A 14,997-nucleotide genomic window follows, 5' to 3' on the forward strand; every position below is an offset into this window, starting at 1 on the left:
CCTGTACCGTGTCACCACATTATAGTTCAGCCATACTTTCTTAATGTTTATCGCATGGATACCATACATCAAAATGAACAAATAAACGTGAAGGTCGATGTAGGTATAGACAGAGCAGTACTTGCTTGTTTTAATGCATGTATGAGCTTGGGAAATGGATGTAGAGTATACGTCTATACATTACGTGCCTACAAGGCCTGGCTGAAAATGATTCACTGCTCAGGAAAGAAAACACTACATTGGCTCCCTAATGGGTTGGTTGGTGTATAAATCCACTTCGAACCCACCCAGGATATGTATGCTTTTTTGTGTGTAATCCATGGACCTACATAGTGACTTGCAGCTACACACGCACAGAAATGTATGGATTGTAACGAAATAGTTTTACCCTATACTTTGTGGACAACTCACGTATCCCAAAAGAAGATGACCATCATTATGAACTTGTAATATTTTGGTGGTTTATTTTTGGGGGTGGGGGGGTCCTTTGTCAAGCCTCCACTGAACTAGGATCTATTCTTTATGCTCTGTTGGCCCATGCTGATCAACTAGTTTTAATTTTCCTCTACTATTTAATCCGTAAATATATGATCTGCAGATTCTTACAATCTATCTTAGACTGCTATCGGATACGTCCAAGTACTGTTTGATAGGCGCTTTTTAAGTAGTGAAAACCACACATAGTGAATATCTTGAGGTTTATTTTAACATGCATAATATCGCTGGTCTATACCATATGATATTCCTGTCTATTTTGTTGACATGTAAATTGCTTTTTATATCTATATTGTTGAATCAATAGTCTGCTGCTATGTAATATACAACTGGAGACACTGTAAGTAATACAAAGTTGAATATTCCATAAATAGGAATCATCAGTGGTAATTATTCTTCAATCCATTAAAACTCCAGTTGTCCGCCAAGAGTGATGATAATGCAATATTGATCCGCAATGTGTGTATGTGTGTGTATCTACGTAATAGCTATAAGTGGGTCAAGTCAATTAACATTAAAGCACCTTTAAAAAAGAGGAGGAATAGATCATGGGCCATGGCATTGCGTTCAGTATTTGAAGTGGATCCATTTATGTACTAGATTAATATCCAAGATGCCTAAGGGCATTAGGGGGGATCTGCAGTAACATGATAAGTATAAAACATCGTCAGAGAACAGGGTGTGAATCATTAACATACTGGAGCTTGATCAGTACTGAAGATGAAGACACAATGTTACATAACTTTGATCATGATCCTCCTGTTATTTCTTAACGTCGCGATCTCCTCTAGTAGTACAACTGCAAGTGGGCTACAACCTGCTTTCTATGATGTTTCTTGCCCAAGCCTGAAATCCATTGTATTCAATTCGATGCGTCAAGCAGTGAACCAGGACCCTAGGATGCCTGCATCAATCCTTCGCTTATTCTTCCATGATTGTTTCGTGCAAGTATATAATTTGACGAATGTTTGCTAACCATCATTGACACCTTAGGTTAAACAGATCTTTTGAGCCTGACTCTTTTGCTGGATTGTAGGGTTGTGATGCGTCCATTCTATTGGATGATAGCCCGAGTATTAAGAGTGAGAAAAATGCAGGCCCAAACTTCAACTCGGTGAGGGGGTATAATGTGATAGATGTGATAAAGGCCAATGTGGAGGCAGCATGCCCGGGCATCGTCTCATGCGCCGACATTCTGGTGCTCGCTGCTCGAGATGGAGTTGTCTTGGTGAGATTCATTCTAATATGTCATCACTTCTAATATATATTTTGCATAGTGATGAGATAAAGTACAGATCATATGACGACAATAAGCACACATCTTTGGGGGTATAAATAGACTAGAGAGCAATTAAAGAAGAGGATATTGTGACTTGCAACCCATCAGGATCCAAATATGCAAGGGTAGAACGCATCTTGCCTTAGATTTAAACCTTCATTAAGTAAGTACTTGTGAACCCATTTTAACATGAAGCACAGAAATAAATAAATAAATAAAAGTGTGACAATGCAAGGGGAGAACATAGGAGTGTAGAGCTGACCTTTTAAGAGTAACAATCCACATATGTATGTATCATGGCATATGCTCGAATTGCTATTAAACCTTCCAGTGGACCTGATTCATAAGAAGAAAATAAATTTGTATTGTAGACAGGAGGACCAAGTTGGGATGTGCTTTTGGGACGACAGGATTCGAGGGGAGCTGGATTCGATGAGGCAAATGATGGACTCCCCTCACCATCATCAGACATCGACACACTTTTAGCCAGTTTCCAAGCACATGGCCTCTCATTGCAAGACTTGATTACACTCTCTGGTAAGAAGTATAACGTGAACAACAATTATTGCTACATCCCCACAAGCCTAGGACATTACATATTAGTAAATTATATCGTTGTAAACATCTTGTGGGTATGCGTAAAACTTTAGGTGCCCACACACTTGGATTCGGAAAATGTGTGTTCTTTCGTGATCGTCTTTACGATAGTGAGGAGCAGAATAATGTGTGGTTGAACCCACTGTATGCGCGACGTCTCCAAAAGCAATGCCCAGTGGAAGAAGGTGTTGGCGATGAGAATCTAGCAGCCCTGGACCCGTATACACCATTTTCATTTGATAATCGCTACTTCATCAGCTTGTTGGGTGGTCGTGGCCTATTCACTTCTGACCAGACTCTCCTGTCTTCCTCCTCTACCCCTCCCATTGCCCGACAACTTATTCATTCTTATGCACAAGACTCTCGCTTCTTTGCCTCCAATTTTGCCACCTCCATGATCAATCTTGGAAACCTTAATCCCCTCACCATTGGATCCGGAATTGGTGAGATTCGTCAAAATTGTCGCTTCGTTAATAATAAATTTAGAAAAAATCAGAAAAGGGATTCAAACCCTTGATTATTGAGCTTCGCTAGTCCAATACTAATCCTGTCATTGATGATCAGTTTCTCCAAGGTTGAGGATTTCCCTAGCAAATAATTATCACAATGACAACAATAATTGAGCGCATGTATGACATCATGCGTATGTTATGAGATTCTATGTGGTGGACTAATTAAACTTACATAATGACTGACTTAATGATTATGGTTAAATTAGTGTAAGTTTCTTCTTGTTCTTTGCATATATATATATATATACCTGTGTGTATGTATGTATGTATGTATGTATGTATGTATGTATCAATGTAAATGCCATTTAAAGAAAAATACTTTTTCGTTTCAGAAAATCCAAAATCATGACATCATAAGTTGTTTAATCTGAGCAGTGCAACTTGATCACTTTCCCTCATTTATTTGGAACACATATTCTAAAGCAATAAATCCGGCAGTCATATATGGCAATGTTTTGGCTGAGAGGTGATTAGTATCCCCAAGATCATGTGGCGTGTATGGAGAGTTGCATTATGATGATGGGCCATTTTGTTCTAGGATAATGTGTCTTCGATCTTATAATTTGAAACATGTACATTAATATTTACACCAAGTCTTTTTCAGTGGATTGAATTTTATGGGAATTTCTTTACAATGGTAGTTTTCAAGACAAATCTTGTCTAAGGACGCGTAAAAATATTTGACGCCGTATATGGTGAATAGAAAAGGTGTAAAAACACCTAAAACATTAAGTAAGACGTTCACAAAAATAGCCTAAACGGCATAAGACAATTGAGTGCCTCACCAAATGGGTTAAAAAGGAAATCGATCTACAGTTAGGCACATGTTTGGTTTTATGTCCTGTCATATAGTTAGAATATTTGGCCACTCATAATTAAGGCTAGGTCTCCTCGCACATTCCATTTAGTGCCATATTCTATGGGCATGGAAACCCTTGTAGGAAAACTAGATGAGAGATCAAGATGTAAGAAAGATTATTTGTGTCTAATTTAGTGAGTTTTGGCTGTGATTTAAGACTTCACTAAGAATGTGTCAATGTTGAGTTTATTGTAGAAAGTTGTCATGATTCTAGTTTGAGATCGTGCAATTGGAGGTTTGAAAACATAATAATAAGCTACATTGTTGCTTTGTAAGGATCACTCTGTAATGGCATTATCGATATTGGTAACTTAGAGCTAATTTTCCTCTCATTTTGAATGTTAACTAACTATTGAGTTCTTAAATAAGAGGCAATACATCACATCCAAGATGTATAGTTTTGTTCATTTAAATAGTCCTTACTTCAAATGCATTGCATATCACTAGAGTCGTTATAGATACTTACTCATGAATAACATACACCTGAGGTCTAACTTCTAAGGCCATGTATATGGGAATTATTGTTGAACTTTGTCAATCAAAATGTCTAAGGAGGGGGGAATCATGTGGCAATGTTTGTAAGATTCTTTGCACACATTTCTCACTTAGTGGAGTTTTTTCTCTGACACAAAGATCATCATTTCTCTTAAGTGTTGGTAAGAGACATTTCTTCCTATCCACACCCTCTGTGGGACATCACCCTTTAGAGGCATTGAGGGAGACCTGTTTATAAGATAAATAGTTGTCAACATTGCGTCAGCCTAGTACGATTCCGGCAATTTTGCATGTGACAACATGCTTCTTACCCTTTCCATTATGATCTGATTCATCCACTCTGCCAGGGCATTAAGCTCAGGTGTCTTCGGCACTATATACTCAAGTTTGATGCCTTCAGTCTTACAATACAACTCGAATTGGCCACTATACTCACCACCATTATCTGTTTGGACAACTTTTACCTTTTGACCAGATTCTCTTTCTGCCAGTCTTTAAAGACCAACAACACTTGGTCTTTAGACCTCAGCACGAAAGCCCACAACTTTCTACTGAAATCATCAATAAATGTCACAAAGTATTGTCCACCACGATGCAATGGAGCATCCACATAGCACACATCTGTGTGGACCAATTCTAGGGCACATTCTCTTCTCATGAGAGGCCTAGAGTGAAAGGCAGCCATGTTCTGCTTTCCAGCCAAGCAGTCCACACAATTTTCAAGATGTATCCCTTTAACTTTTGGGAGGAGATCCTTTTCAGCAAGGATATGCATTCCCCTTTTGCTCATGTCGTCGAGCCTTTTATGCCACAACTCACCATCTGAGTCGGCCACTACATTTGCTTAATCTCGCACAACTTTACATGCATTACATACAATGCGTTCTGTTTTTGTGCTCGGGCAACAATTAGACTTCCCTTACTAAACTTCCATGCACCATTATGAAAGCCACCATTGTATCCTTCATCATCCAATCGTCTAGCCGATATCAGATTCAATTTGACATCTCAAACGTGGCATACATCCTTTAACATTAACCTACAGCTAGTAGATGTTAACAAGCACATATTTCCTATACCTGTTGTTTCCCATCTTTGCATAGCTATAGTCACCGGCGTAAGATGAGAAACATTCTCTTTTAGGAGTTAGGTGAAACGATGCACCCAAATCAACTACCCAAGACCACTCAACATTTACAAGATCCACACTAGCTTGTTCATGTTAAATGAATAACAACTCTTCCTCATTGATTGTAATGGCTAAAGTGTTTTTCTCATCAGAAATTTTTCTGGGTTCAACATCATCAGCAATGTCGTTGTCCTTCTTAAGGTGTCGCCAATTCTTTTGGAAATGGCCAGGTTTCCCATAATAAAAACACGTAAGTTTTCCTCTAGACTTTGACCTAGCATGACACTTGTCTCTATTTTGAGGACTTCTATGTTTACTTCTTCCTCTACCAAGGTTTTGTGCCACATTCGCTTCCGATTGAGACAAGGCACTCTTATCTTTTCTTCTTGTCTTCGTTCAGAATGCTTGTCTTTACTACATGTAAAGCCAGGTTTTCTTCTCGACAAGAAGCACTAAGTGACACTACTAGATTATCCCAATTGTCTGGTAGGGTACACAGTAGTAACAAGGCCTACATCACATCATCTAATGGGAATTCGTTGATGCTAGCTAGTTTACTAACCCCATGAAAGTACTGATATGCACCACAATGCTATCACCATCTATGTACTTTAGCCTCACCAACTTTCTCATCAGGGAATCTTTGTTAAGAGCATTTTTCCTTTCATACAGCCCAGAGAGCTTATGCCACAAGTCGTCGGCATTTGTATCATTTGCCACATGTTGAAGGACACTAACGTCTACACATTGTCTAATGGTTGTGACAACCTTTCTATTTCAGATTTTCCTCTCAGACTATATTACCCCTATTGGTATATCCTTCCTTGTTGGGATTACGGTCCCTTCGTCTGGGATGGTCGGATATCGGAGATGAATGCCGACGAGCCCGGTTTCGGTTTCGGATCCGGATGACGAAGACCCCGGTTTCGGTACCGGATGACGAATGTACCCGGAGAGCGATCCGGATGCAGGGACATATCCGTGAATATGTTCGCTATGGGCCCCTGAGGCTACAGTTGTAAATAGCCCAAAGTCATATAAGTATAAATATGACTTAGGGCAAACTGTTTTACTGTTGCTTCTCTTTTTTCTGTTTTTCCACTTTAGAGGAGTGAAGAGGGAGCAGCCGTGAGAGGGAGAGAGATAGAGCGCGAGAGAGGAAGAGGACGACGCCTCTGTGTATTTCCGCCGCCTGTGGCGAGGACAGCGAGCTCAAGGTCGTCGCCTTGGAGCTCGTCATTGTATACTTCTCTGTATAGCGTTGTTTGGAGTCTTGTACTCCCGTGGTTTTTCCCGTCTGGGTTTTCCACGTTAATCCCTGTGTACTCGCGTTTCTTTTGTTTCTTGCGTGGTTCCTATTTTCTGCTCCATTGATCCGCGATTACTCGGTTGTGGCTGAGTGAAGAAGGTGAATCGAAGCGTCTATTCCTTACAAACTGGTATCAGAGCGACTGTTGCAGAAAATGGAAGGCGGCGGCAGCGGGCAGCCGGGGATGATGGTGCTGAATGCACAGAATTACGCCGACTGGAAGATCAAGATGGAGGATCTTCTGATTGTTCGGGACCTGTACGAACCGATTGACAGGTCGGAAATACCGAAGGGGGTACTTGAGTCGGAGTGGAAGCTCCTGAACCGGAAAGCCGTAGCGACGATCCGACAATATGTCGATGTAAGCGTCCTACAACATGTGGCGAACGACACCAACGCATATGAGATGTGGAAGAAGCTGTCGGGCCTCTACGAGAGGAAGAATGCGTTGAACCGGACCTCCCTGATGAGGAAGATAGTGAATCTCAAGTACCGGGACGGCGAGAGTATGGTGGAACACGTAAGCACGTTCATGGGATTCGTGAATCAGCTTGCAGCGATCAAGTTCCCGTTGGAGGATGCAATGCAAGCCATCATCCTGATGTGTACATTGCCGGAAAGCTGGGAGAACTTGGTGGTGACTCTCAGCACCTCCTGCACCGAAGATAACTTGTCCCTACAAACGGTAAAGACAAGTATTTTGAACGAAGAAGCGCGTCGGAGAGATAAGGAACCGGCCTCCGACCCGAAGATGTTGTTTACCGAATCGGATCGGGGAAGACAATGGAACCGGAGTCCGCAAAGACGGGAGAAGTCGGGGACCCGGTCGCAGTCAAGAGGAAGGCCCACATGCTTCCACTGTGGGAAGCCGGGGCACTTCCGAAAGAATTGTCGGCATTACCGAAAAGACAATGGAACCGACAACACCGATTCGAAGAAGTCACCGGAGAGAAACGGTGCATACCGGGGAGCCACGGACCGGAATGGTTCGGATCGGCGAGGACAGGACCGGAAAGGAACGACGGCACTCGCGGCAAGTGAAGAGGAGATCATGCTCATCACCGAAGAAGGTGAACTAAACATTGCCGGCGATGAGACGACCTGGGTGGTCGATTCCGGAGCATCGTTCCACCTGACCCCGGAGAGAAGATACTTCTCATCCTACACAGCCGGCGAGCATGGCTGTGTTCGGATGGGAAACGAAGGTACGTGCCGGATTGCCGGCATAGGAGACGTGTGGTTGACAACCCCGACCGGATGCAAAATGCTGCTGAAGAATGTCCAACACGTTCCGGAGGTCCGGCTGAACCTGATTTCGGCCGGGAGGCTAGATGATGAAGGCCACACGGGTAGCATCCGGAACGGTGTCATGAAGTTCAGCAAGGGGAGCTTGATAGTGGCTCGGGCCCAGAAGGTCAACACACTGTACCTGATGAACGCCCGGTTATGTCCGGAAGAGCTGAATGTGGCAGCCGACACTGCCGGTGAGCTGTGGCACAAAAGACTGTGCCACATGAGTGAGAAGGGGATGAAGAGGCTTGCAGAAGACAACCTTATTCCGGTGAAGCATGTGCACCTGGAGAAGTGCACCGACTGCCTGGCCGGTAAGCAGAACCGAACCTCCTTCCACTCAAGGCCACCGACGAGACGTAGCGCACCATTGGAGTTGGTGCACACTGATGTGTGTCAGGTAGAAACGAAGTCACATGGCGGAGCCCAGTACTTCGTAACATTCATTGATGATCACAGCCGGAAGCTGTGGACGGCACCGTTGAAGACAAAGGACCAAGTGTTGTGCGTCTTCAAAGAACTCCACGCGAGAGTGGAAAGGGAATCCGGCAAGAAGCTGAAAGCGATACGAGCGGACAACGGAGGGGAATAACGAGGGCAGTTCCAGGAGTACTGTCGCTCGAAGGGAATCTGACTCGAGTTTACTGTGCCGAAGACGCCGGAACTGAACGGGCTGGCCGAGAGGATGAACCGGACCATAATGGAGAGGGTTCGGAGTATGCTGGCGCATGCGAAATTACCCAAGGGGTTTTGGGCTGAGGCAATGTCGACGGCGACATATGTGATAAACCGATCACCCTCAGTACCTTTGGACGGAGACACGCCGCAGAGAGTGTGGACCGGTAGGGAAGTATCCTACCGGCATCTGAAGGTGTTCGGGTGTCTCGCATACGTGCACGTGGCGAAGGACCGGAGAGGAAAGCTAGATCCGAAGACCCGGCCATGCATATTCCTCGGTTACGGCGACGACGAGTTCGGCTACCGAGTATGGGACCCGGTCGACAAGAAGATATTCAGGAGTCGAGACATCGTCTTTATGGAGGACAAGACACTCGCCGACTGGGAGTCGGAGAAGAAGATGAAGAGCTCCAAGTCAACTGGTGAGGAGAAACTCTACGAGGAGCAGCCCCGACCGGCATGGGACCGGTTAGCACTCGAGGACCCGGCCGAAGACAGTGAAGAAACAGAACCGGCCGAAGAAGATGAAAATGATACTGGAACCGGCCCCGATCCCGAAATGGATTCGGATGAAGAAGAAGAATTGGAAGAACCGGTTACCGAAGCTCCGGAACGGAGATATCCTCTGAGAGAGAGAAGGGCCCCCCGGAGATTTCCGGAACCAGAGCATGTGTTGCTAACCGACGAGGGGGAGCTGGAGAGCTTTGAAGAAGCACAGCATGACACCCAGAGCCGCAGGTGGTTGAGTGCCATGCAGGACGAGATGGATTCCCTGCATGAGAACCACACATATGAACTTGTGGAGTTGCCGAAAGGAAAACGGGCACTCCGTAACAAGTGGGTGTTCAAGCTGAAACCGGGAGATGCCGGAAACCCCCCGAGATACAAAGCCAGGATCGTGGTGAAGGGGTTTCAGCAGAAGAAGGGCGTCGACTTCGACGAGATATTTGCCCCGGTAGTGAAGATGACCTCCATCCGGACGGTGCTGAGCATAGCGGCAAGCATGGACCTCGAGGTAGAACAAATGGACGTGAAGACGGCATTCCTTCACGGTGACCTCGAAGAAGAGATCTACATGCAGCAACCGGAAGGATTCGAGAAGAAAGGGAAGGAGCACCTGGTATGCCGGTTGAAGAAGAGCCTTTACGGACTGAAGCAGGCTCCCCGGCAATGGTACCGGAAGTTCGACTCCTTCATGACCGACGAAGGGTACCTCAAAACGCAGTCCGACCACTGCGCGTTTGTGAAGAAATTCGAAGGAGGAGACTTTCTAATACTCCTCCTGTACGTGGACGACATGCTGATCGTCGGACGGGACCAGGTCAAGATACGGATGCTGAAGAAGGCTCTTCACCGAACCTTCTCAATGAAGGACCTGGGTCCGGCGAGGCAAATACTAGGGATGCACATCATCCGGGACCGGAAGAAGAAGCAGTTGTGGCTGTCACAGGAAAAGTACGTGACGAAGGTGCTTCACCGGTTCAACATGTCGGAAGCAAGACCGGTCGGATCGACCCTCCCGGCAAACTGCAAGCTGTCCAGCAAGCAAAGTCCCAAGACAAAGGCTGAAAAGGAGGATATGATGAAAGTGCCGTATGCCTCAGCCGTCGGGAGCTTGATGTACGCCATGGTGTGTACGAGACCGGACATAGGATATGCAGTCGGAGTGGTGAGCCGGTACATGAGCAATCCCGGCAAAGAGCATTGGAACGCGGTCAAGTGGATACTCCGATACCTGAAGGGCACAGCGAATGTGTGCCTCCGATTCGGCTCCGGTAAACCCGAACTCGACGGTTTCACCGATTCGGATATGTCGGCTGATGCAGATACCAGCCGGTCCACATCAGGGTATGTGATGACGTATGCAGGGGGAGCTGTTTCATGGCAGTCGAGGCTGCAGAAGACGGTTGCGTTGTCAACCACGGAGGCGGAGTACATGGCGGCTGTTGAAGCCGGCAAGGAAATAATATGGATGAAGGACTTCATTAGAGAGCTCGGTATCCAACAGGAGCAGTACCGACTCTACTGTGACAGTCAGAGTGCAATCCACCTTGCGAAGAACGCGGCCTATCACTCCCGGACGAAGCACATCCAGCGAAGATATCACTGGATCCGGGAAAGGATAGAAGACAAGGAGTTCGTGCTGACAAAGATCCACACGGACGAGAACGGGTCGGATATGCTGACCAAGGTCCTCACACCCGACAAGCTGGAAGCATGCCGGAAGAGGGTCGGATTGGAGAGACATCCCATGCCGAAGTGAAGGGGGAGTTTGTTGGGATTACGGTCCCTTCGTCTGGGATGGTCGGATATCGGAGATGAATGCCGACGAGCCCGGTTTCGGTTTCGGATCCGGATGACGAAGACCCCGGTTTCGGTACCGGATGACGAATGTACCCGGAGAGCGATCCGGATGCAGGGACATATCCGTGAATATGTTCGCTATGGGCCCCTGAGGCTACAGTTGTAAATAGCCCAAAGTCATATAAGTATAAATATGACTTAGGGCAAACTGTTTTACTGTTGCTTCTCTTTTTTCTGTTTTTCCACTTTAGAGGAGTGAAGAGGGAGCAGCCGTGAGAGGGAGAGAGATAGAGCGCGAGAGAGGAAGAGGACGACGCCTCTGTGTATTTCCGCCGCCTGTGGCGAGGACAGCGAGCTCAAGGTCGTCGCCTTGGAGCTCGTCATTGTATACTTCTCTGTATAGCGTTGTTTGGAGTCTTGTACTCCCGTGGTTTTTCCCGTCTGGGTTTTCCACGTTAATCCCTGTGTACTCGCGTTTCTTTTGTTTCTTGCGTGGTTCCTATTTTCTGCTCCATTGATCCGCGATTACTCGGTTGTGGCTGAGTGAAGAAGGTGAATCGAAGCGTCTATTCCTTACATTCCTATCTATCAGCTCATACAGGTCTCTAACTATTAGAAGATCCTCCATCTTGATCTTCCAGTCAGAATAGTTGTGAGAGTTTAGGAATATCATCCCTCGAAAACCACTCACACTTCCTTCCATCTAGCATCTAGGATCTAGTGCTTTGATACCAACTTCAAAAGATTTTGATCAAGGATAAAACACAGTGATTTTGATCTGAGACCCAAAGTGTAAGGCAAAGACACATGATTTATGTGGAAACCCTCAATCAGGGAAAACCACGGGGCTCTAGGCCAGCAAGAAATTCCACTATGAATCAAGAGTATACATATAGGATTACAAGATTCCTTAGCTTGCTAAGCAAAGATCCAAACCTGTAAAGGTGTAATTGTACTCCCAAGTTGTCATCTAAAACCTTGGTTAAGGTTTCAGCCAAGTCCACAAGAACCTTACTTTTCTATGTCTGTCTCTTCCACCACAAACTATTTCCTTCTCGTTCTCTCTTTTCTTCTCGTTCACTATAGAAATCAGCTAAGAATGTCAACAACCCCTCGCACTCTCAATTTGTATAGAGCCTTGAGCTCTCTGTCACTCGCGCGTTCTCACCCGCAACTCTCCCTGTCTTGCTCGTGCTCTCCCTCGCACCTCTCTCTATCTCACTCGTGCTCTCACTCGCACCTGTCTCTATCTCACTCACACTCTCACTCGCACTCGCACAGAGGTAAAATCATACGTTGTCACGGAAATCCGAGGCTACGTGTCGGATGGAGGCAAGACCATTGGGGTCTTGGACCGGAGAGAGACAGATCTGGAAGAACCGAGCTTTGAAGGTGCCGGTTACACCGAACCGGCTGTGGCACCGACTGGGGCGTTTCCTGATACATACCGGAGGCAATCAAATGTGGAAGAGAGAGACGCATGCACGCACACACACACATTGTATACAGAAACTTGAAATGAAAGGAACGCACCCGACACCGAGAGAGACACATCTATGCACAATTAAGATATATATACATGATTAGCTTATTAGATTACATCTTCGGCTTCGATCCGGACCAACAAACTAGATACAACAAATGTCTATAGGCAAGCCTCCAGTTAGAGAGCATTTGGGCTCGTTGTCACGAGTGGAGGCCTTGTGCAGAAGACACGGTAGAAACCAGAAACTCCATAGAGCATACGAGCTCGAACGGAACTAACCTAAACCAGAAATGGAACCCCCAACCCTAACAGACAAAAGGCAAGCTAAAACAAATCGAGACAAAACAAAAATGGGGAACCCCTAAACAAGAGACTCTCCCCTCCTTTTTTAACCCGAGGAGGGAGATACGTTACAAAGTCGGTCAAATATTCCTCATTTTCAGAGGAGATATTTGACTTGATTTCCAAAGTGATTGAAGAAGTACATTTAAACCCCCTTTTCTCTCGCACTGGCCCACTACCCTCTCGTGTACATATGTGCGAATGTACACATCACACTTATTCCTCACTAACTCCCGTGTACTTTAGCACCTTTACAATTTCATTTTTATTCCTATTTACATTTTCCTCAATGTACATGGGCAATGTTGCACATCGTCATCCATGCTCACTCCACCCGGTTTTCTCACCATGGCCAGAAATCCTCACGACAACGTAACCCTAACTTATACACCTATATATATACATATGCATATACATACATATATATATATATATATATATATATATGAACTCTCAACTGAATCTGACCAACCGATTCTCATTCGGCCTCTTGGCCGATTTCGGCTCTTAAGTCGTCTATATTTGACCTCTCAGCCGAATCCGACCAACCGATTCTCATTTGGCCTCTCCGCTGATTTCGGCTCTTCAACTGCCTCCCCCCATCAAGAGGGACACAGTTACATAACATATAGATAGATACATCATTGATAGATATATAGATAGATAGTTAGATCAATAAATAATCAATAGATACATAGATAGATAGATAATCAAGATATATGCAAACACATCCCTACCTCTGAATTGAAGCTGAAGGTGAATCAGACGTAGAAGCTGAAGCAAAAGCAAAAGCACCCATCAAAGTGCCCACATATGCTCTATCTTCAAATGAGAGAGGAAGTTGAAACACGACAAGAAGGGAGAAGCAGGAAGCACTATGCAGAACAAAAATAAAGAAGGAGAATTTTCACCTTTTTTTAAATTTTGCACCATAAAAAGTATATTTTTTAACCTTTTCTTTCTTGTAACCAATTAAACTAGTTGACAAGAATGTTTCATCGAACCACAATTTCCTTCGACTAGGATTCCTTGAACCAAGGTTTTGTCAAACCAAGGGTTCCTTGAACTAGGTTTCCTCACATAGAGATGATAGTAAAGGCATCCCCTCAATTCAATGGGAAGTACTTCTCACACTATTTAGAGGCATTCAAAGCTAAAAGGCTTATGACAAACATACTAGAGGTAAGGTGACTAAGTAGCTTTGTGATGATCGTAACATTGATTGAGGCTGCATGTAGAGGTACTCGAGTTACAAGCGAAAAGACACAACTTCAATGACTCCTTGAATATGACAATTTGGGCCCGACCAAAGCGAGGAATATGGTGGAAGGATCAACTAGAGGTGACAAAGATGGTGTGAGACCTCAAAATAGCCCAAAAGATGAGGGATGTCAGGTGTGATCCTCAAGATTGGGCGCATTCGTGAAAATGTGTATTTCATGTGATGACGTAGACCACCAAAGGAGGCATCATTAACAATCGGCAACAGTTTGCCTCAATTTGAGGGTGTCACACTCAAACAATTTAAAATTAGATTGTTTAAAAAAATTGAAACCTAAACTCAACCCGAACCACGAAACCATTTAAATCGAAACTGTTCCAACCGAAAATTCAAACTCAAACCAAACAGTTTTAGAGATTTTCAAACCATTAAACTAATAAATCCATGGTTTCGCGGTTTGGTTTTAGTTTTCAGGTTAGGTTGAAACTCAAATTTCAATTTTAAAATTTTAAATCTTTAAATATTTCAAATTTTAAATTTTTTTTCTAAAATGTCAGAATTAGGCTCAAAAATGAAAATGTTGTTCAGAAAAATATTAAAATAATATTTAAGTGGCAAACATCTGAACCACTTGAATTGTTTGAACCGTTTAAACCACAATTTCAAACCATTTGAACCAAACCAAACCAAAACATTGACCCCCCAATCACTTCTCCCGCGGGCTCGAGCAAGGCGCCTGACAAGAGGCGCAGCGAGTCTTTCTCCGACCATTCCAAAAAGATCCCCTATTGTTCTTCCCCTTTTGTGCTCGGAAGCTCGTAAGGGTTAAGCTCCCATTCCCCATTTTACTCCCAAGTCCAAGACCCTCGTGGTCCCACCTAAGCCGACACGTACACGCAGATTTCTGCAATAACGGTTTAGGCTTGAGTTGAGCCGAATTGGATCGGCAACGGCTCAACTCAAGCCTAAACCGTTATTGCGGAAATCTGCGTGTACGTGT

The 14,997-nt window shown here is 44.7% G+C and overlaps 1 protein-coding gene across 1 annotated transcript; it reads left to right on the forward strand.

The window, feature by feature from the left end:
• Positions 1-1,082: 1,082 nt before the first annotated feature.
• LOC147852585 (peroxidase P7-like) lies at positions 1,083-3,074 on the forward strand. The gene is made up of 4 exons (XM_087333378.1): positions 1,083-1,443; positions 1,532-1,723; positions 2,146-2,311; positions 2,425-3,074. The coding sequence occupies exons 1-4, from the start codon at positions 1,216-1,218 to the stop codon at positions 2,886-2,888; spliced, it is 1,050 nt and encodes a 349-aa protein (XP_087189504.1). The 5' UTR covers positions 1,083-1,215; the 3' UTR covers positions 2,889-3,074.
• The last annotated feature ends 11,923 nt before the right edge of the window (positions 3,075-14,997 follow it).

Source organism: Azolla caroliniana, unplaced genomic scaffold, assembly GCF_043228905.1.
Source record: "Azolla caroliniana isolate FFs.n. ecotype wild unplaced genomic scaffold, voAzoCaro1.0.p SCAF_17, whole genome shotgun sequence".
NCBI lineage: Eukaryota > Viridiplantae > Streptophyta > Polypodiopsida > Salviniales > Salviniaceae > Azolla > Azolla caroliniana.

Bases quoted from the DNA above. Each gene is read 5' to 3' on its own strand.
- LOC147852585 (XM_087333378.1), top strand. From the start codon at position 1,216: ATGAAGACACAATGTTACATAACTTTGATCATGATCCTCCTGTTATTT. The intron at 1,444-1,531 runs GTATATAATTTG...GCTGGATTGTAG, and splicing joins TCCATGATTGTTTCGTGCAA to GGTTGTGATGCGTCCATTCT. The intron at 2,312-2,424 runs GTAAGAAGTATA...GTAAAACTTTAG, and splicing joins AGACTTGATTACACTCTCTG to GTGCCCACACACTTGGATTC.